Raw genomic sequence first — 21576 nt, forward strand, 5'->3', positions numbered from 1 at the left:
CGACGTTTCGACCTGAGTTCAGGTCTTCATCAGGGCTATAGAACAAAAGAGATAACAACAACATTTAGAGAAACATAAAATTGAAAAGGAATAGTATACAAACAAATTTAGAATTATACAAAATATTGAATTGAATCATAAATGATAAAAAATTGATAACTGAATAGTAAAAAAAATAAATAAATAAATAAAAATTAAATTGATTGATAATCGTGGAATTAGATGGTAGTAGATTGAAAACAGTGAAAGATGAAATATAATATCATGTAGCTAAGAAAATATGTATAATATAAGATATGCAAGTAGTGTCTAAAAAACTGAAAAAATAAATAAATAAATAAATTGAATCTACAAATTGAACAATATGACAGACAATGAAAAATAGTGAGAGGCTTATATCTGAATTACAGTGTGAGTATTAACTTATATACCTAAAATTAAAAATATAAATGTATATATGTGTGTGTATATATATATATATACAATAGGAAAAAGGTAGAATATGGAGAATGGGAAAAAATAATGTAAGAAATATGAGAACGAGAAAGGAGACTCACGTTATGGCGTAGAAGGTAGGCCTACAACTAATTGATTTTTTAATTTTTAGAAATGCTCGTCAGAGTGAGCTACGGACAGACAAAGGATTCACTAGAAACGTAATTGTCAAGAAAGACCGTTATGACACAACAGTTGATATGAAATACCAACGATAAAAATAGAAGTCAAGTTATAATTTAAAAGAAAAACATAAAACCAGTGATATTTAAAAATATGGAACCCAACGGTAAAAAAAAATATGAATAAAAATAAAAAATAAAATTGATAATGATAGGTAAAATAAAATAAATTATGGGTGCTTTAATAAATTAACTATTTGGGAATAGTCTAGGGTTATGTTCTGTTTGTATGTTTTGTGATTGACTGGGGAAGCTTCTAATTGTATAAAAATGCTTTCGGATAGTAATCGTTTGTCGTGGTTAGGGACAGAGGCTAGTATGGAGGTATTGTCAAAATGAAAAGAGTGTTTGAGTGTTAAGCTATGTTCAGATAGTTTTGAGGCCATGAAGTTACGGGAGGAGACGGAATATTTGTGCTGGGTTATGCGGTCTTTAAGCAAATTTTTTGTTTCGCCAATGTAGAATGCATTACAATTAGAAATAGAACAGGGGATACGGTACACAACATGGGAACGGTATTGAGGAGGAATTGGATCTTAATTTTATTGGGGGTGCGGGTAGTGGCAAGATAAGGCCTGTGGCTACTAACTCTAAGGACCCGAGTTCGAATCCGCCTAGGCAGTAAATTGTTTTCTGTTGCACTGTAGCCATTAGCCCTCCTGGGGTCCATCCAGCCTCTTAAATTGGGTGCCCTTAATTAGGTAAAAATCTGGCAGTCAAGCATGATTCTGACCAAATTACCTCCTTGGACAACCGTTGGTTTAGTAACAGTACTCCCTTACAAAGTATTGAACCCCTGATCCTTCATCGTTGTAGCGGTACAGATTTAATTTAATTTTATTAGTTTTTGGAAATTCATCCGATTTATTTATCAAGTTCATAATTCCACAAAATCTTATGTCTTTAAGTGGTCATATTGAATTCTCGTGAATTCGAATCTAAAACCTTTTGCTAAATATGAATATTCTTCCTTTATTAGTCTTTAATTTAAAATAATAATTATAAATAAAATAATAATTAAAACTAATTTTATATATGTATATATAGTTGCCGTAAAGATTTAAATATAAGAAGATGGTCAGGGTTGCGATCAAAAAAAGAAGAACAAATAGTTTTAAACTATTTTAATGTCCGAAGTTTCACCCCAATTTGCAGGGCTTCATCAGGGCTGTTCAAAGCGAACGGTTGAACACAACCTCCACCAAATGGTTTAAAACTATTTTAATGTCCGACGTTTTGCCCCACTTTGGTGGAGGTTGTGTTCAACCGTTCGCTTTGAACAGCCCTGATGAAGTCCTGCAATGTGGGGCGAAACGTCGGACATTAAAATAGTTTTAAATAGTTCTTTTTGACCGCAACCCTGACCATCTTCTTATATTTAAAATAATTTTAGTAAAAAGGGTGGACCCATGTTGAAATATAATGGAATATGTTTCTTATGACCCAGGAATAATTTTTACTAAATTAAAAAAAATCCTGAGAGTTCTGTGACTAGCTCTTTAAGATTTAGGGGGCACATACAATATTAGGAATTAGGTGAACGGAGAGAGGGTCTTAAAACAATTTTTCGGTACCATGGTGTATTCAACAAAGTATTTATAATTTAAGAATTGATGAGTAAAGATTTTTCTTTTATCTAAATCATTATGTAACAGAAATTTTTTTTTCACTTACAAGTTAAACTTGATGGTACTCTCTACTCGCTTCTTCATAAAACAGGCTACATGTTTTGAAAAGGATGTTTTGCATTAGAGAACCTCTACGGTTCTATAAATTATTATCTTTGCTTTGTATTATTTCGATTCGAATCGTTTATTCAACTGTGAACCCTTTTGCGAAGTAATTAACTATCTATTATCACCGCTCCAGGCAGTTTTAGCAATAGATAATTATCAACGTTGCTGTTTATAATAAGTATATAAAAATAAATGATATAACTACCTTATGAAAAGGAAATTTTTATTAAGAGGATTATTTTCATACATTTCTTAAAAAAAAAAAAAAATGATTTTACTATAACTTATTTATTTTTGATCTAATAATTTTGAATGTCATTTGTGTGTGTTGAAACTGAAAATACACTAGTTTTTCTTCAATTACGTAACGATTTTTCGCAAATCGATTGTACATAATGTCAATTTTGTAATACAAAGTTCATAAAAATCATATGCATTATGATATTTTATTCTCCAACGACAAATCATAAATAGAAAATAAAATTAAAAAACAGCCCATAAAGGTTTAGGGGTTCAGTTCTTCGTAAGAAAGTATTGTTATTTAATCAGAGGTCGTGCAAGAAGGTGATTTGTACAAGATTACGCTGAACTGCCAGTGTTTTCCCCATTGACGGGTACTCACTTTATACAGGTTAAGTGAGTTCCAAAAGGGCACCCTAACCCACAGGGTGAACTCACGGCTGTAATAACTAAATAATTATTAACTATCTGCTACAGCCAGAGTAAGAGAACCTCAGTAGATGAGGCGCTGTGCTACTAACCCAAAGGACCCAGATTCAAATCAGATCTATTAAATTGTAAAATAAAATGATAAAATTTAATCTCAAAACTTTAAGATTCGATAGTCATATATCTAGCTGGTATAAAGGTTGTGAAAGCTATACATACATATGAGGTATTCATTCAGTCTACTTTTATTAAAACGATTTTTGGTTTTCTAGATCCCAAAGCTCATCTTCTACGTTACAAATAGTTTAACTAAATAAAAATAAAGTAAATATGTGAATACTTCGGCAATCTGCTGTTTGGTTGTTGTGCATGTGGATTTGAAACAGAAACGGCTTTGAATAGGTGGGGACCCTGGACATTTTAAGATATAAGGGCTGATTAGAGTATTTACTATCTGAACCACTTAATGTTATTAGAAATAAACTCTATAATAGGAAAACATCGTTAATTTATGTAATATCTGAAATTTAACATTTTAATAGATTAAAAATTTATTGGAGGTCTTCACTTTTGATTAGCGAAATCTTGAATTACTTCTTCATAGTGCATTTCTTACACTACATCTGTTTCTATGTATGAAATGAAATAGCCTTTTTATTTATGCAATTAAATTAAAATCATTATAAAATATAATATAAACATTTAAAGAAGACAGAGAAAAAATAAATAAATTTATTTACATAATAGTTGACAAAACATTAAATTCTATCAATTTTCTCTTCTTCTCCCCTCTCTCCATCTTTCTGTATCCTTTCCTGCATACGCACTTCGCGGGGTGACCAGCCCTATTGGGAGGCGACCAGTTCTTTCCCTTTTTTTCTTCCAGACATCCCTGTCCCTAGCAGCTTTCCACCACAAGGGCCCTGCCATCCTCTTGAACATATCGCTCCATCTTTTCTTTTGACGTCCTTTTCTTCTTTAAAGGTCGTATGGAGTCCATTCTGTGGCAATTTTTGACCATCTGTGATCTTCGCAACGAAGCAGATGCCCTACCCATTTCCATTTGCTCAATCTTGTCATCTTCAGTGTGTCAGTGAGACCTGTTTCTTTCTGGATCCAAGCATTTTTTATTCGATCTCTTTTCCTCGCGTTCACAATGCTTCTTCTAATATTATTTTGCCTCACCTGTAATTTCCTCTCCTGAGCTATAGTGAGTGACCACGCTTGGCATCCATAAGTGACCACTGGGCTAATGCAACTATCGAAGACTTGCCTTTTAAGGTCAATACTTGTTTTCCCCTTCATTATATGCCTAAGGGACCAAAACTTTTTCCAACCGAGTGCCAATCTCCTCTAGACCTCTTTTGCTACTCTCTCCGTGAATGATGTTAACTGGCCCAGAAAAATATATTCTTCAACATATGCCAACATATGGTTGTTAATTTAACACTCCTCTTTTACGCCATTTGTCATAAGGTTTCTATGTGTATTGTTGTATAAATTGCACAGTCTACCCTGAATTTTACTTAATACTCAATTCATTCTAAATAATTTTCAATTTATGGATCTCACCAGATATAGGACCGTATAGCCCTGTAATCGGGCCCCCCGGGTAGATCATTAGTGTTAACTTTTGCACTGAATAGAAGATAATTATGGATGCATAATTGTGGATAAAACCTGATTATTACTTAATAGTCGGCTCTAATGAAGAAATCCCTGACCAGTGTTTCTGTTCCCTTTTCAGTAATACCTACTTAGATCAAAAAGAGAAAACTGTTGGTAAATTGCTGGGGAAATTCGTGAAGGCCTTGGCCACCTCGCCGCGGGTCACTAATGGCGTGAAGAGCTTTCAGGCCAATAACTGCGTTAGCTCCCAACCTAATTTGAGCGGTCTGAGCAAGGGGGTCTCCTCTCTCGTCCTGGTTTGTCGTGCCACTATGGAGTTTAGTTTCTAGTAAAAACGTCTTGTGTTAAATTGTTATCTTTAAAGTCCGTCAAGAAAGGTGCATAAAATAATCCAAAAACTATTTAGCAGTAATAAATATTCCAACTCACTCAGTAGAGCATTATCAGAGCTGGATCCTGTTATATGTAGAATGAGTATAGTGAAGGATTTAATTATAGATTCACCAGACTTCAGCCCTGATGAGGCTTTGCAAAGTAGGTTTCTAATAAATAGTATTTTTTACTATTTTTGTACCTTTAAATACCGCCCATCCGGACAACAATTATCATTAGTTGTTTTTTTAAACGTAAAATGAAAACTAGCAATGCTGTGAAACACTTCAGTTAACTCCATTGATCTCCAGTATTATGCCACAGGAAAACGGAGAAATTCTATAACTCTATGAGTATGAATATGGAAATAACTAAATTGTATTTCATTGTCGTTTATTTTCTTAGAAATATCGAAATTAAATTAAAAAGTTAAGGAACACTCTACCTATTTGTACATTAATAGCTTCCATTATTAAGTAAGCATTTTAAATTCAAACTTTAATAAATAAAAAAAACAACTGTGGAATAGAGGCAACTGAAGAGTGGTCGTATGTTATTTTCCTGTAATTATTAGCGATTGAGTTTCATAAAGTTCTTCAGAATCTACGTTCCTGCCTCAGCGGAAGGTGTGTCACCCTATGGGAATGGAATTAGGTAAATCGAAAGATCTGAAACCAATTTTATTACACAACTCTGGATTTTCAAGTAAATTAAATTTTCAGTTTAATATCAAAATAATTTTTAAAATGAGGAATAATGTTTTTATCACGATTATCAAGACCAACAATGTTATAATGTATTGATAAACCGTTGGATACAAATTAATATTTTTTTATAATAAAGTACGATATGCAATATAGAAATTTAAAAAAATTCCCATAAATATATTTATACCATTCTCATGCCATGTTACTTGTTTTCCTGTTTCAGGAGTGCTATTCCACCGAGCCATCATGATGAGTGGAGCTGCGAACGCCCCCTGGTCCCTGGCCCGTCAACCATGGAGGTACGCACGCCAATTGGCGCGCCACGCCAACTGTTCCTGGGAGCAGAGTCACGCTCACCTCCTCAAGTGCCTGAGAGAGCGACCTCTTTCCGTTCTGATGTCTGTCCCTGTCGATCCTCCGCAGTTCGCAACGACCTTTGGACCGTCGGTAGATGGAGTCGTCATAGACACAGGGATAGAGAGACAATCTACACTTACAGGTATGTCCTCCGTTAAAATATTAATAACTTTTGTCAAGGATAATTGTGTTTTTAGCGGAAAACTTCATTAAGTTTCTATATCCTTAAAGTATACAGACTATGTTTTTATATAATGTCGCATTTTTTTTTGTCAATTTTGAAATGTATGGAAATTGGATATTATTACTCGAAAAAACTGAAAATTATAATTTTGAGAACACGACATAAAAGGGTAAATCACCAAAAGATTTTAAAAGGTCTGACAAATAGGGAATTATTGCAGACATCAGTATTGTTTTTAGTATAAAATATTAAGAAATGAATGAGGGAGTGTGTCTTTAACGTATGTGGATATAAGTAGTGATAGAACTATGTATTTAAGCACATACCGATATAGGTGGCTTTGCCAAGAAGATTATTTAAGATACTGATATTATATTAGTACCTAATTCCAAATTATATCTGCGGAATGACTGTTTGGCAGATATAATCTACAAATGGTTATTTTTATCAAGAATTCTGTGGTCTCTCCAAGGTGAAACTTTCGAGGTTTGAAGCCTTCCTCAGATCCTGGGAAGTCGCATTGCGAATCTTAATCCACTCCAGGGCAGGCTCAAGGTCGTGCGCATTCGACTATGTGACTTCCGATAGAGGTGAAATTTTCACTAACGTCACTGGATGTGGGTTTTCCTTCAGTCAAGTCCAGGACTGGCGCACGTAAAATTCTGTTGCTCGTCATTCTTTAACAGAATAAATGAGTAAAAAGTTCCAAAAGATAAGGACACCTATAAAGAAATAACACCAATGCTATTCGTCTCCTTATCTTTGCAAAAACATGATATTTACCTGTTATCCTAGGTACACAAACTCCTCAATTCGTTTGAAAGAACAATGATCAATTTCGACAAAATCTTCGTTAAAGCCACTTTGTTGACTAGCAATCATATATTTGGTTTTGTTGGTATTAACAAGTCCCAGTTTCCTGGCTTCATCATCAAGGACAAGAAAGGTCTCTTGCACTACAGCTTTTGATCTCCCAAAAATGTGGATATCATCGATAAACCCATGATAACGTATTTTTAACAATCTACTCGATGAAGCGATAATCACTAATTGAAAGCACTCTTTAGAATTTAAAAGTAAGAATGAGCTTCTGAGAAATCCTAGGATATAATGGAAATTACCTGAGCACGTGCCATCGGATATCGATAGCAGAACGAGATGGCATCCTTTTAAAAAAATATCCTGAAGCTACAACACAGTAATACTTAGAACAACCAAGGATTCTGTCTATTTTCATATACTTTTAATGAGTTCGTAGTTCCTTGTCATCTTCTGAAATCTTTATTTATTTTATTAGACATAAGAGACTAATTAACGGGTGTAGCCTCAAAATCAGCTTTATTCAAGTTATCAAGCGAGTGAAAAAAACTCCCCATTGACATGCCGATCAATTTTGAGATATTTAGATCACTTATGCCGAAAGAAGTAACGTCCATGATCTTTTTATGGAAGTTCCACTACTTTTGTAATTTTAGGTATCTGGGAGTTTAAATTGAAATTTTGAATGAAGCTCGTTTTGAAACAAAATGAATTACTAGACACTATTTTCAATGATTTACGCTGCACAATATTAGTGCAAAAAATCAGAATTATAATTTTAATTAGTAAGAAAAAGGCTTTTTACCGTGGTGAAATTACAAGAGAAAAAGAATATACGATAAAAGTAGAAAAAACAAGATCAGTTTTTGACAATTTTAATTGCAAAATAACAAATTGAAAAAAGCTATAATTTGAATACTATATAAAATTAATTTTTAAAAACCCATTGCACAAAATGAAGGACTAATTATTGACAAGGGCACCTTTCATTCTCATCCCCATCAAACTCGGTACATCCGGCAACCGTATTTTTATTATACTCCAGCGAATCCATTCTTCTCCAATCGGGTACAACATTTTGCTGGAGCAAGATTGTTTGTAATTCCATGTGAAATGCAGGATATTTCCCACATTGGATGCCTAAATTTAACTTCTGACTTAAGAAATGCTGCTCGATATCTGAGACACTGATTTTATAATTGTTTCACCACGATTTCATTTATCATAAGCTTAGTAAAAAAAGAAAAAGATTCTTTGGTATAAATAATATCATTTATTACTTACTGCCCACTTTTTTTGCAAGAAAATAATGGCGTATGGCCTCTACCTGTTTGCAGCAACCTTCTTCAATATTTAGTAAACCACGTCTTCTTTCTTTCCTGGGTAAGTATAGACAAGCTTTAGAGGATATTGGGTGGTGGGTCCGTTGAAACTTGTCCGAGAGTTGTTTTATTCTTATTACTATTATTATCAATCTGTATAGAAACAATTAAAGGAAGCGCGCACGCAAAGGTAGGAACAAAAGATGTATATTACTCATATACATAAATGAGGAATATAGTAATAAAAATGGAAATTATTCGATTAATAAACTTTTCAATTATTATGAAAATAGATTTAGTCAAACCTAGACTAACATTCTTTGTAAAAAACTACTGCAAAAAGAATTTAACATAACTATTTACTAACTACTAATTTTTAAATCAAAAGATATTGTTAATTAAATAAACAGCCACACTTTTGTGAATAAAAAAAAAAACTATGCTATTAATCAAAGTTCTATCACTATGAATCATTTATATAACATAAATTATTCATGATAGTTCTCATACAAACGACAAGATGATACTTAGAGATACAACACACGTTCCTTGTGTCAGCAATACGTCAGCGGAAATCCACCTTCCAGAACAGGTACACCGTAAATATTCATATGAGAATGTGTTTGTTTTAGAAATTGCTTGAGAAATGGGAAAAGTTTGCAGTTTGTGCCAAGGCCGAAACACCTTTCTGAGCAAAGTTTAATAAGAACAATAGGACTTGCACCCATTCACCCCAACTTCTTCGCCAAGTAGCGTCAAATACACCTTGCTACTTCCCGTCCGAATAAAGCATCACTCTTAAGTAGCTAGATAGAGAAGTTTTTTTTTTATTTATAAATGTTTTTTGTATTATTATAGACGATATTATTGATTATTTTTCGGTTTATTGGCAAGTTTTTTTTCTCGTAAAAGATTATAGAATAAATAGTAAATTTCCCTAATGATCAAACTTGAAATCAATATGAATATCAAAGTAATAGACCTTAAGGAATTGCGAAGGTTTATTCGCCTATTTGAAATAAAGTTATGTGTTTAACAGTGTCTGTGTAGTGGGGTTTTTGTTTTTATCTGAAACGTTGTTACATTTTAAAACATGAATGTATGGAATGAGTATTGACTTTATTTGAGTTAATCTGTGAGATGTTTAATGGTATTGGGGCATACCACAATTAGGAGTTAATGATCTTAAAAACTAGGTCTAAATCTATGACTATTTACAATATTCACATGTTGTATATATATATACACATATACAATATTAATATATACCTAAGTATATAAAAACGTAACTCGTACCCTTCCTTTGCCATATGGCATTATAAGGGGTTGGTCTGGGTCCGCTGAAGGCGGGGGTTACAATATTGGCCCAGGAGCCGCTGGCCGGGGGGTACAAAGAATGGGGAGGGCCGCTCCAGTAGGGGATAAAAGATGAGATGGGTTAAGATGACTTCAGGATAGTAATTTCTGAAGATTTCACATAACATTTTTATACTTTTACATATTATAATAATTAAACTAAAAATAACAATAATGATAGTTTATTACAGTATAGTAAAACTTTGAATTAATGAGCAGTAAAAAGAAAATAATTAAAGTGTAGTGTAAATTATTGAACTAAAAAAAAACTGACTTTCCTACTAATATTATATATTAAATTAAAACATTTAATTATAAAATCAAGTGACATTCGCTCCCAAAACCACTGGCATTGGGAGTCACTGACCTTTATTATGTTTTGAGTTGAATTGTTATTGTTTTCTCATATATTTGTTAAAACAATATTGGATTATTTTCCTTTTTAAACTCCAGATTAAGAGACTATGTATTGAAACCGACTTTCTGTAATTTTAAGATTATAATTACTGTAATTTAAATCATTTCAAATTAGTATATAAGGAATTTAACTTCATCATACGTCTACTGCTTTACATATCACACATATATTATTTTTTTATTGCATTTTAATTTTTAACTCATATATGAGTTAATTTATTATTGATGTTTTTATTATGTATTCTAAATTAAGCAACAATATCTCGGTTCCAACTTTTCGTAGCCGGGATAAACATTATTTTAAAATAATAAAATCGTTTACGATTGTTAAAGGTTCTTTCCTCAGTACTAGCTATCTTCTGCTACCATAAGTCTAATACAATTATTTTTCAAAAACATTTTACTGTATTACCAACAACATGCAAGATTGATATCAACATTTATTGTTAAAACAATTAAATTTCTAAAGAGAATAGACTATCAAAAAGTTGATCAACAAATATTTTATTAACTTCATAAACTTCGTTAATTTTCAATTGTTATGATACAAAAATATACAATAAAATAAAATTTGGTATGATTTTGGTATAAAAAACAATTTAGGAATGTAGAACTGAAGCAGAATGGTTCATATAAAGGTTTACTGATTATGATAATACTTTAATTTTTTTTTCGTGGCATTCTTAAAAAAAACAAGCACCTCATACATATATAATCCATGAAATACTTTTACTGATTAGTCTCCCTTTTATTACCTTGCGGCATTGTAAGGTGTTGATATCAGTCCAGCTAAAGTGATATAATCTAGTGATATGTATTGACATATTAACAAGTCTCGATTAATATCGAGTGTAACCTGTATAATTACAGGTTTCTCTCCATATGTTCCGATACCTGGCCAAGATAGGATATTTTCATAGGGTCCTTTCAGAGTGGCCCTGTGTATATACAAACACACATCTGTGTTTATTTGCCATAGGGTCCCGTATCAGAGCTTTTAACACCTTAGTATACCACAGTTTTTGCAGAAGGATCAGAAGCCAACTAAGCAGGTACAAACCCTTCCTAGATATGTTAAAGTTCCCCACCCCCTCTCGGGCCTAGGGAAGACAAACACCTAGGGGGCGTTCTATCACCTATGGCCAATGAGGAATTAGATTCAAAAAAAGGTAACGTCCCTAAGGGGAGGTGAAAGAAAATGGGCAGGACAACTAGACCAGGAAAAAATGAAACCTATCATTTTTTTTTTTTCACAGTCTCACAGTCGGAGCAGAGTCCGTCGAGTTGGACACAGTCTGGCGAACAGAGTGGAACACCAGTCTCCATTTATCATCAGTCTCCATTTATCACCGCTATACCGCTGTACCTCCGTAACGCTGTACCACTGTATAGGACTGTACCGGGCAGCCTTGCTCTGGCCGGGCACCGAAATCACCACTACGACATGGCAGTTGCAGGAGGCAGTGGCCTTGATCTGATGTCTCTCCTATCTCCCGACCAGGATAACCTCGGAATTGAAGACGTCCGCATGGCAGAAGATTTCCCCGTGAACAAAGGAGCGAAGAGGGTACAGGAGGAATTTTGTGCGATTGTGAGGGTGGAAATTTGTGCCTCAGGCCAAGCACGCGTACAGAGAGAGGCAGAACGTGAACGTCTCAGTGGCATCTCACTCCGGTCCACAACAAATGGGGCATCTTCCAGCGGGACCAGCAGCCCAAGGCGAGACGTCAACCTCCAATTATCCAACAGTCAGTAAAAGAAATGCTGGCGATAATCGGAATTAGAAAATTCACTATTAATAATTCCTCGCAGGAGACAGAAAATGACCACAAACAGGTCAGCGAGCTCATGAAGAATACTGGACTAATCCAGTTTCATACATTGCCCCACGAGGGACGAAGAGGTCCAAAAAGTGGGTACTATACGGATTCGTCTTGGACACTGACCTCCAGGAAAATCTCCCGGGGTTCACACTGATCCGGCGACTGACAAAGACCCAACCGAGTGGCTATCGACCAGAAACAGAGCTGCACACGGAAACACCGCAGACGAAACACCACGTCAGAATAGCGGACATTAGGAATCTTGGAGCCATCGACCATGTCCGCTTCCAGATATCCCCCTTCAGAGAGGATGGCTGCCCAGTCCAGTGCAGGCAGTGCCAACAATATGGGCACACAATACGTTATTGCAACCGCACTGTGATATGCCCTAGGTGCTCCGAGAACCACGAATTCTCCCGATGAAGATTGACAGGGCCACCCAAATGTACCATATGCAACAAGGAAGGGCATATGGCGACGTCTAAGGAGTGCTTTGTCCGGGTGAACCTTCTGAAGAGGAGGAGGACCAAGAGGGAAGTCCCAGCACCACCAGCAGCGCGGCCCAGAAGACAGACACCCAGCAGGAGGATCCAAAACGACGTCACATTCTCTGAACTGATGGGAGGATCTCCAGTCCAGAAGCCACAACAGCCGTCGACCCAGCCTGCCCCGGTGACCAATGCCTCTAACATGCCAGCCCTGGAACAGCTATGCGCCCGTATGGACCAAATGATGAACATGGTGACTATGTTCATGGAGATGATGGGCAAGATCCTCTCTCGCCACTATAACTGACCACCTAGTCATCAACTACAATGTCAGAGGCCTCTCACCGAAGCAGGTTGAAATCGAGCTTCTACTGCAGCAGCATCAGTCTGCGCTCACCGACACAATGCTCTCCACCTCGCCACGGATGTACTTTCAAGTGTACACCGCATACCGAGAGGCCTGCCACCCCGGAGCTCGTGAAGGAGTCATGGTCTTGGTCAGGAGATCTAGTCACAGTGGACGTACAGTTTAAACACCGTCACAAATTCACCTATGTCTACAGGAGACCTCGGGCTGGTCTCACGTCCGTAAAGCTGCTACTGTAACATGCCCAGGCGACTAGCCGGGATATTGTCCTGGGGGACTTAAATGCCCGGCACGCCGCTTGGTTGTGTAGTAGTAACAACCCACTGGGTACTAACGTCACTAAGACCAGGCTGTCTCTCTTCCACCCGGAAGTGCATGCCTTTAGGCACGCGTCCCGCCCTTCGTGCGTCAACGTCAACACTCGACCTTCTCCTGACTAGAAGTATGCACACGGTCACGGACTGCCAAGTGCTGCTTTACGGACCATCGGACCACAGACCTGTGCTCTACACCATTGAAGGTACGCCCGCTACACCACCTGCGAGCAAATATCTACTCCACGAGGCCGACTGGAAAGGATACAGGTCGAGTGTTGCTGAAGCACTACCAGCCATTGTGGAATACCGTACTCCGAACGAGGTGGACACAGCGGTAGAGGTAATCACCACCACCACACAGAAGGCAGCCAATAGGAACATCCCGAAGTTCATTCCTGTCCCCAAAGCCATCAGGAAGCCACCGTAGCACATCCTCACTCTGATTGGTCAGCGGAACAACCTGCCCAATGTCTTCCTGCGCACGCGTGACTACAGCTTGAAACCAGCCATCAATGCGATGACCCGGCAGATAGCCTTCCTCATGCGTGACTGGAAGACAGGTCTCTGGCATGACCAACTCCGAAGAACACATGACGACCACAGACAGTTCTGGAAGCTGGTCAGGACATTTGTCACCAAGAGGAGGACAGTACATCTGACTGATGGGAACGACCTGATGACGTCTGGGGAGCAGGCTGCCTTACTGGCCTCTAGCTATACCTCGAGGGATGCTCTTAATGCTCCTCCACCACCACCTGGAAGCCCACCCAGTCCCGTTGAGAAGCCTGTCTTCTACACCTTCAGCCAGCTGGAGTCGGTACTACACCGCACTAAGGGTAACACGTCTTCTGAACAGGACGGGATCCCCAGTGTACTACAGAAGATGCTCCCGAGGAAGGGTAAAGCCTTCCTGTTGAACATCTTCAACTCGTGCATACGGACCTCGTACTTCCCAGCGGCCTGGAAACCAGCGATCGTAGTACAACTACTCACGCCTTGGAAGAAGGGTGACTCGCCCGGGCATTATTGCCCCATCAGCCTCCTCTCACACATGAGCAAGGTCGGCTCCTACATCACCATCTCATGGAGCACTTCTATTCTTCAACCATGAGAGCTGAACTGGCCCTATTAATCTAGACAAAGTAATAAAAATATCTGATTTTATTGTTCAACAAAACATTTTGTCATCTTGCAATTATATATGAGCATTAAAGAACCGATAATCGTTATCTTTTATCTTTCTATATAATGTTATATGACATTGTAAAAGTGTCATTAAAAATTCATTTCTTTTTTTATTACTTCCTCAGTTGTAACTATTAAATTTAATATACTAGTTACTAGGAGAAATCAGTGTCTATTGCCCCTTCCAAATTTCTCTATCATATGATCATGATAATCATTTCTCTATCATATGATAGTCCTATGGCTATCAAATAATAAAGCATTAATGACAATTATTGCCTAGAAGAAATTAAAAAATTATTTTTCCTTAACGGTTACGAATAATGGCTCTGTTTCTCGAATGCCTTCTGAGAGAAGCAATATGGAAATTCGATGAGGATTTTCTTCTTCACTTTGTTATAACAAGACTTCCTCCAACGTATTTGCTCAAGAAATTCCAATACGAAGGTATATTTTATTTTTTATTTACTACCTTAATTGAATCACTTTTCTCTGGAATATATTTAAGAAAGTTTAAGATTTTACAATACAAAGAATATATATAATTTTTTTACACAACAATCTATGGAATTGTTTGACTGTGATTTTTATTGTTAGAACAACTACAATTGTAAAAAAAATAAATAAATAAAAAAAAAGAGGATGTTTGTAGGAAATTAACACGGGTGTCGGTCAATAAAGATATCAAAATAGTAAAAGAAAACTATTTGTTGTATCAAAATAGTAAAATATGACTATTTATTGTTAACCAACTTTTTGCCCCACTTTTAGGGCTTCGTAGGGGCTAAATAAAAAAACAAGATACAAACATTATATAATTGACAGAATATTAAAATTTAAAAAAAAAATTTCAAAACAATTGTTATGTTTATAAAGTATATATTAAAAAAAAAATAGTATAAGAAAGTATACATATAGGTGGACTAGAAACTAGTTACTAATAAATACAGCCATATATGATAAAGTTCTAAATATAGATCTAGACTAATTAATTTTAGAACAAAACTCGTTTGAAATAGTTATAAATATGATAAAGAGGTAGGTGTATAAAGTAGAACAGATAGGTGAAGTAAATATGGCATCGGTGAGGTACAGTAATATGTAATGGGAGATATTGAGAAAATTAATAAAAATAAACAATAAACATTAGGGGTCAGATTGAAACAGAGATGATGACTGAGGTACGGAAAGTCAGGTAGAAAAATTCCCTACTTCTTCTGCTAAACCTTAGGAAGGGTAAGATCTTTCATAATATATAGATTTGAAAACTTACAGCATCTAATATTATAATATGTAAATATAGGTAATAAATGTTGAATTACATGTATAAGATATTACATATATAATGGGGAGAGTTTATTGATGACATCGATTCAGTTGTGTTAATTGCTAATGGTTTTTCATTAGAAGTGCAAATAATACCAGTACCGTTAATAACTTAGATTCATTTAATTAATTACAAAAATTATAACATTATGACAAATAAATGATATACTTTTTTTTTTAGTTTGACCATTGAACGTTGTTGCTTTTAATGTAAAAATTATTTTTTGAAAAAAAAAACTGTTTTTTTTAATATCAAAAATAGGTCTACGTCAGACAATAATGAAAAATATATTGCTTAAGAATGTATAAAATTAATTCCTAATATTAAAACACATTTGCTTGTTGCAACGAAGTGATGAAACAATGAATTGTCAAAAAAAAAGTGAGGCTCATGGGTGATATTAATTTGTAAAAAATATACCACTGATAAACGGGAAGGCAAATAGTTTTTATTTGTGCCACCAGATTATTATGCGTTAAATGGCATATTCTCACCTCATATAGCACAATCTCATCCCATTTTAAAGTGACCCTTCTTGAACGAAGTTAAGAATATGCTTGGTAATATTTATATAATGGTGCTGGGTAGAAGGAAAATGGATGTTCAATATTCAACTTGGGCGTGTTCTATGCCTGATTAGATTGAGTGGATTGCGGCTAACTTGGATATTCCAACACTGATAGTGATGGTACGAGGACGTCTAGTTTCGAATCGATTGGTGGAAATGCTATGCTCTATTAATTGGTAGAGGGTCATAAGGTAATGTATGCTTAGGTCGAATGATCGAGTCGTCTAAATGAGCCTTAAATGTTACTTAAATTAGCCACCACTATGGATGCTAACTACTAATTATCAGTGAATATTAACTTATCTAGGCATGATTCAAACACATAACGCTCAGAGAAATTCAATCTCGCCTCCTCATTCCTAGGCTTTTGGAAATTTCTTAGAAAGCTATTTTTTAAAATATATAAAATCTAATAATAAAATAAAATATATAAAAGTTATTGTTAAAAATAGATATAATTTAAGTATTGGCTAAAGCAAAACTTAAAAAAAAAATTAAGGAATAAGATGAGATTGGCTTAGACTGCTGTAAAAGTCGTGCTTTATTGGGCTCGGTAGATCTCTTTACATACATTCAATCAGCTGATCTCCTCAGTCAGCTGTCATCAAAGTAATAGCTGACTCAGAACGTAACTTATATATATTTACAGCTCTTTCGTAATTGTTATTCCTAATTATCATTCCCTTGAAACCTTTTCCGTATTGGGTAACTTGTGGCGCTTCTACACTAATCTAAATTTCAAATCATCACAAAGGTCGTTCTCAGAAAAAAATCTTAAGTTCTATATGTTTACGGTATGCTAAATCCGACTTTCAGATTACCATCTCACCAGCCACCAGCTTTTAATTTCTTTTAATTTTTTCCGTTTTTAACGAGGTAATTAAATATTTTTCGAAGATTGACACTTTATTTGAAATTAAAGCAGAAAAACTTCCTATTAAATTCGAATATTGTACTTATGGTATAACAAAGGCCAATTATCAGTTCTCAGTAAAAACACAAAAACTCCTTTCTGACACAGAAGCAAGAATGTTAATTGTAAATCATTTATTAAGTCAGTAACTTAATAAACAACAGAGAGGAAAATGAAAATATTGTAATTGATGTTTTCAAAATTCTAAAAAAACTTTCCAAGTATTTTTTTTTTTTACTCTCTTGTCTTTTTTATGAAATATTTATGCCACTTAATGAGATATAAGAAACTCTATTTTTATAACAAACATTTCCTTTTTTTTTGTTCCTAACCAAAACCGTTGACATTCAGGTTGAAAAACCTCCAGCCTAGAAAATTTTCCCGCTTGTTTTTACCCGTGCTCGACACTGACCCAGCTATAACCGGATTATTCAAACAAACGGGACAATGGGAGGACATACAATCCCTTTTAGGAAGAGCAAGAGCTGTGGTCTACCTGGTCCTCAGCGATTGTCAAAACAAGGAGGAGTGCTTCTCTTCAGCGAGTCCACATTGTCGGCTCCGTTTCCTCTCTTAGCCTTTCCGTCTCTCTCTTTGCATATTTACAAAACTTTTGTTCTTTTTACTTCTCTTTTAGTGTAAAAAGTGAGGTTATGTTGCTATATTCGTATGCTAGTTGTATACATTACACATACACAGTAAACTAATAACCCTTCTACCTTTATTTATTGATTTTAATATTCATAATTGCATGTATAAAAAAGTAAATGAAATTTTTAAGTTTATTTCAAAATTCTAAAATTATTAAATTTATATTAAGTTTTCATTATTTACAAGGTTTAGAATTCAAATTGCTTGATTTATTTCCAATGTATTTGTTTTGATTTTTTCATCTTCATTGAAATTTACAACTGTACATAATAATACTTCCAGTAAATTTGATGTAAAATTATAATGACATGTAGAGAACCCATTTGTAACACTTATTAAAGTTTTTATCTCAGATGATCTCTTGATCAACTTCTTTTGAGGCGCCCCGAAAGATTGTCAGGAATAGAAGAGAAACCAAGGTTAGAAACTAGTGGGTTTAAGGGAGTTAATAATGGAAGAATTGGTTACTCATGAAACACTAATATTTTTATTTGTGACAAAGTAAGGAGCATTGAGGATTGTAAGGATTGGATATGAGAGGAATTCGAAGGTTTAGTTGAGCCCCAATGTTCAACTCCTTATGTCCAAATAGGCCTTATTGTCATGTAGATCAGTTTTATGTAATAAATTGGAATTTTAGACCGTTTCTCTAGTAAGTGATGTAATAGTCGAAGAGCAGTTTCTTGTCTTTTCAGTCTTGTGTGAGGAAGTTAGTCGTTTGTCCAGATATAGTCCAAGGTAGCGGATCTGTTCTACAGGGGTAAGAGGGACATTAATTAAGTATATTGCAGGGTAGTCGGTAGGTTTAAGACGAAGAGTAAAGGTGACTTAATGGAAGTTGTTGGGATTTATTTGTATCCTTCAATTTCGGCACCATTCTTCGAGGATTGTTATATGGGATTGGAGAGTTTGGGATACAATGAAAGGGTTATTATTAACTGCGAGGACATATCTAACAACTGTAAACGTGGTGAGGATAGTGTTAAGATAGTTGGGATGTCAGTTGTAAAGACTGAGTAGAGTATGGGACCGAAGATACTACCTTGAGGAACACCAGCGGACTGAGTGAAGAGGGTTGAATAGAAACCAGTGTGATTTGCTTTGAATAATCTGTCAGGGAGAAAGGAACGGATGATGAGAAAGTATGTAGGAGGTAGCAATTGACTTAGTTTGTAAAGCAGTCTCGATCAAAAGCCTGCTCTATATCGAACAGGATTTTGATAACTATATGAAATAATAATTCCTGATAATTTGTCAACAGAAGTTAGCCGGTTCTTAGCAATTTTCCGAGTGGTATTTGAACAATTACTTAAGCTCCACAGTGTTTCTTAAGGACATAGCACAAGTGACGTAATATAAATGTTTAGTTACATTTATATGATTCAATGTAACAATGTTTATAAATAATTAATAGATAAAAATTATGCTTCTTTATATAGTAGGTAAATTGTTTTTATTAACATTTTATAGCTACTTGGCTTAATCGACCTCCGGAGATTGTTATCTTAACAATTTCATTTTTATCACTCAGTATAATTTTCAAGAATTATGAAGAATTTTTGTATTTATTTATTTTTCTTTTGTTTAATATTTACATTAAGTGTTACATGTCAGCCAAGCCTTGTTCGCAATATATTTAAATATCCTCCTGAAGTTTAAATAAATAAGTATACTTTCACTATTTTGTTTAATTTTTTCTCGCACTGATCGTCTCCTATTTCTGCTTTTCTTTCTATGTATTTTTCTTGAATGTTGTTCGTTTTCTCAGTTAGGACAATATTGGTACACGATTTATTTATTTACATGTAAAATACTAAAATATTGTTATTGGTAATCGCAGAGTCAATTTTAATTACATGTTTTCATCAACTCATATTTAAGTAACCTTCAAAATTAATATTTTTTACAGACAATGGAATCGGCATGAAAACACGGAGCAGAGACCATGGCCAGCACGAATGGGTCGTATCTCGGAAAAGTGTAGTAACGAAGCTGTCGAGGTATGACCTCTTGCTCGGCGTGGTGAGAGCGGAGGCCTTCCTCTCCTTCACCGGTGAGGACGTCATGTATGGAATAGAACCCGATCGGAGGACCAATATACTGAGGACTTTCGTCAAGAGCACCTACAGGTATGTCAAAAGTATTGTATATAACACCAAAAATGAACACTTCCTATTTAATAGTATTTGTATTTTCAGTAATACCTCAAAATTTTAACCACACCATATTTTGTCCAACATTAATATTTTATTTATAAATGAAATAACTTGATTTTCCATTAGATTCTCTCCACTTCTTCTCCACTCCCCGTCTAAGGAATAAAAATCCTAATTTTTAAGAGCATTGTTGAGATATTCAATCCAAACTGCAACATATAGAGAAAACGTTATTGTAGAAAAATACTCATCACAAACGTATTGAGCTTATAAAAAAATTCTGTGGACCTTTTAGGACCTATTCCAAACCTCCTTTCGTGATTTTCCCAAAAAGTTATACTTATTTTTATAGGTAATAGTTGTTACAAAAACCCACCATTTAATCCCCGAATCAAGTTCACTCGAAGATAATAACTACTCTACTTAAATGCCAAAAAATAATTATATTTCGTGATCTATGATTGTTTTTCAAAAGTTAATTTTGTTTTTGTCTTCATAAGTATAAATAAATAATATTGTTTTCTTTAAAAAAAATACTATTGTTTTCTTTAAAAAAAAATACATCTGAAACGTCGAACGAATAGATTAGACACCTTTTCGATGACATACTTTGGTCTAATCTAGAGAAGATCAGGGATAAGGACCAAGTGTTTATAATGGGCAATATGAATCCTCGAGTTGGAAAGGAAGAAAAAGGAAATCCGGTTTTGGGTACAGGTAGGAGTAATTAAATAATAGGAGGAAGTAAATGAAACGGCCTCAGGCTCCGTGTAAAAAGTACAAAACACTTTCTTCCAGCATACAAAGGAGCATCAACTCACTTGAAGTAAACTGTCATTCAGACCTTCTATCTTGGATTACTGTATTACCAAGCAACATAGCCTACTACCAGTATTGGATGTGAGAGTCCAGCGAGGAATGGAGTGCGGAAGCACTGTGGAGAAGGAAGTAAGCTAAATTTGAACAAGCAAAATCTGAATGCTTAGATAAGCGTAAGTATAAGCTTCACTTACTCAATGATGAAAGCATTAGGGACCTCTACAAACGCCGCCTGGAAGACAAAACTGATAATGGGACTGATTGATAAAGGGAACAGTGATGCTGTTGAGAAATATGAGAACATTAATAAGTGTATCAATGAAGCAGCTAGTGAAGCCCTAGAGATAGAAACTAATCCTACAAAATAATGGTAGGAAGGAAAAAAATTCCCTTCAATAAATGGCTATGTAGCTGAAGCCAGGAAGATTCGAGAGAATATAGAAGCTTAAATGCACTGGTAAAGAGCACTGTTGCAGAAAGCAAGAACCAAGCATAGGCGGCCTGTTGCAGGAAGATTTATAACACCCTGGGCTACAATAAGATTCTTGAATCATAGAGGATACTTAAAGCTCTCGGAACACAAGTGAATGGTAATCTGATTCCTCTAATAAGTGAAAAGACCTAGATGAAACATTACAAAAATCTGCTCACTGAAACAAAACCAGAATGGTCTGGTACATATCCACCTGAGGAGCATGTACAAGGTAAGGTAACTGT

The 21576-nt window shown here is 35.2% G+C and overlaps 1 protein-coding gene across 1 annotated transcript in view; it reads left to right on the forward strand.

Annotated features, from left to right (window-relative positions):
• The window catches only part of LOC106690909 (neuroligin-1), a gene marked incomplete at its 3' end in the record, with an annotated part of 131865 nt that overhangs the window by 92457 nt on the left and 17832 nt on the right, over window positions 1–21576 (forward strand). Inside the window, exons 4-5 of the mRNA XM_014436507.1 lie at window positions 6014–6289; window positions 19794–20013. Coding sequence (XP_014291993.1) covers window positions 6014–6289; window positions 19794–20013 — 496 coding nt within the window. The remainder of the gene's footprint in view (window positions 1–6013; window positions 6290–19793; window positions 20014–21576) is intronic.

Source organism: Halyomorpha halys, unplaced genomic scaffold, assembly GCF_000696795.3.
Source record: "Halyomorpha halys isolate HHAL.00 unplaced genomic scaffold, Hhal_1.1 Scaffold1965.1, whole genome shotgun sequence".
Taxonomy (NCBI): domain Eukaryota; kingdom Metazoa; phylum Arthropoda; class Insecta; order Hemiptera; family Pentatomidae; genus Halyomorpha; species Halyomorpha halys.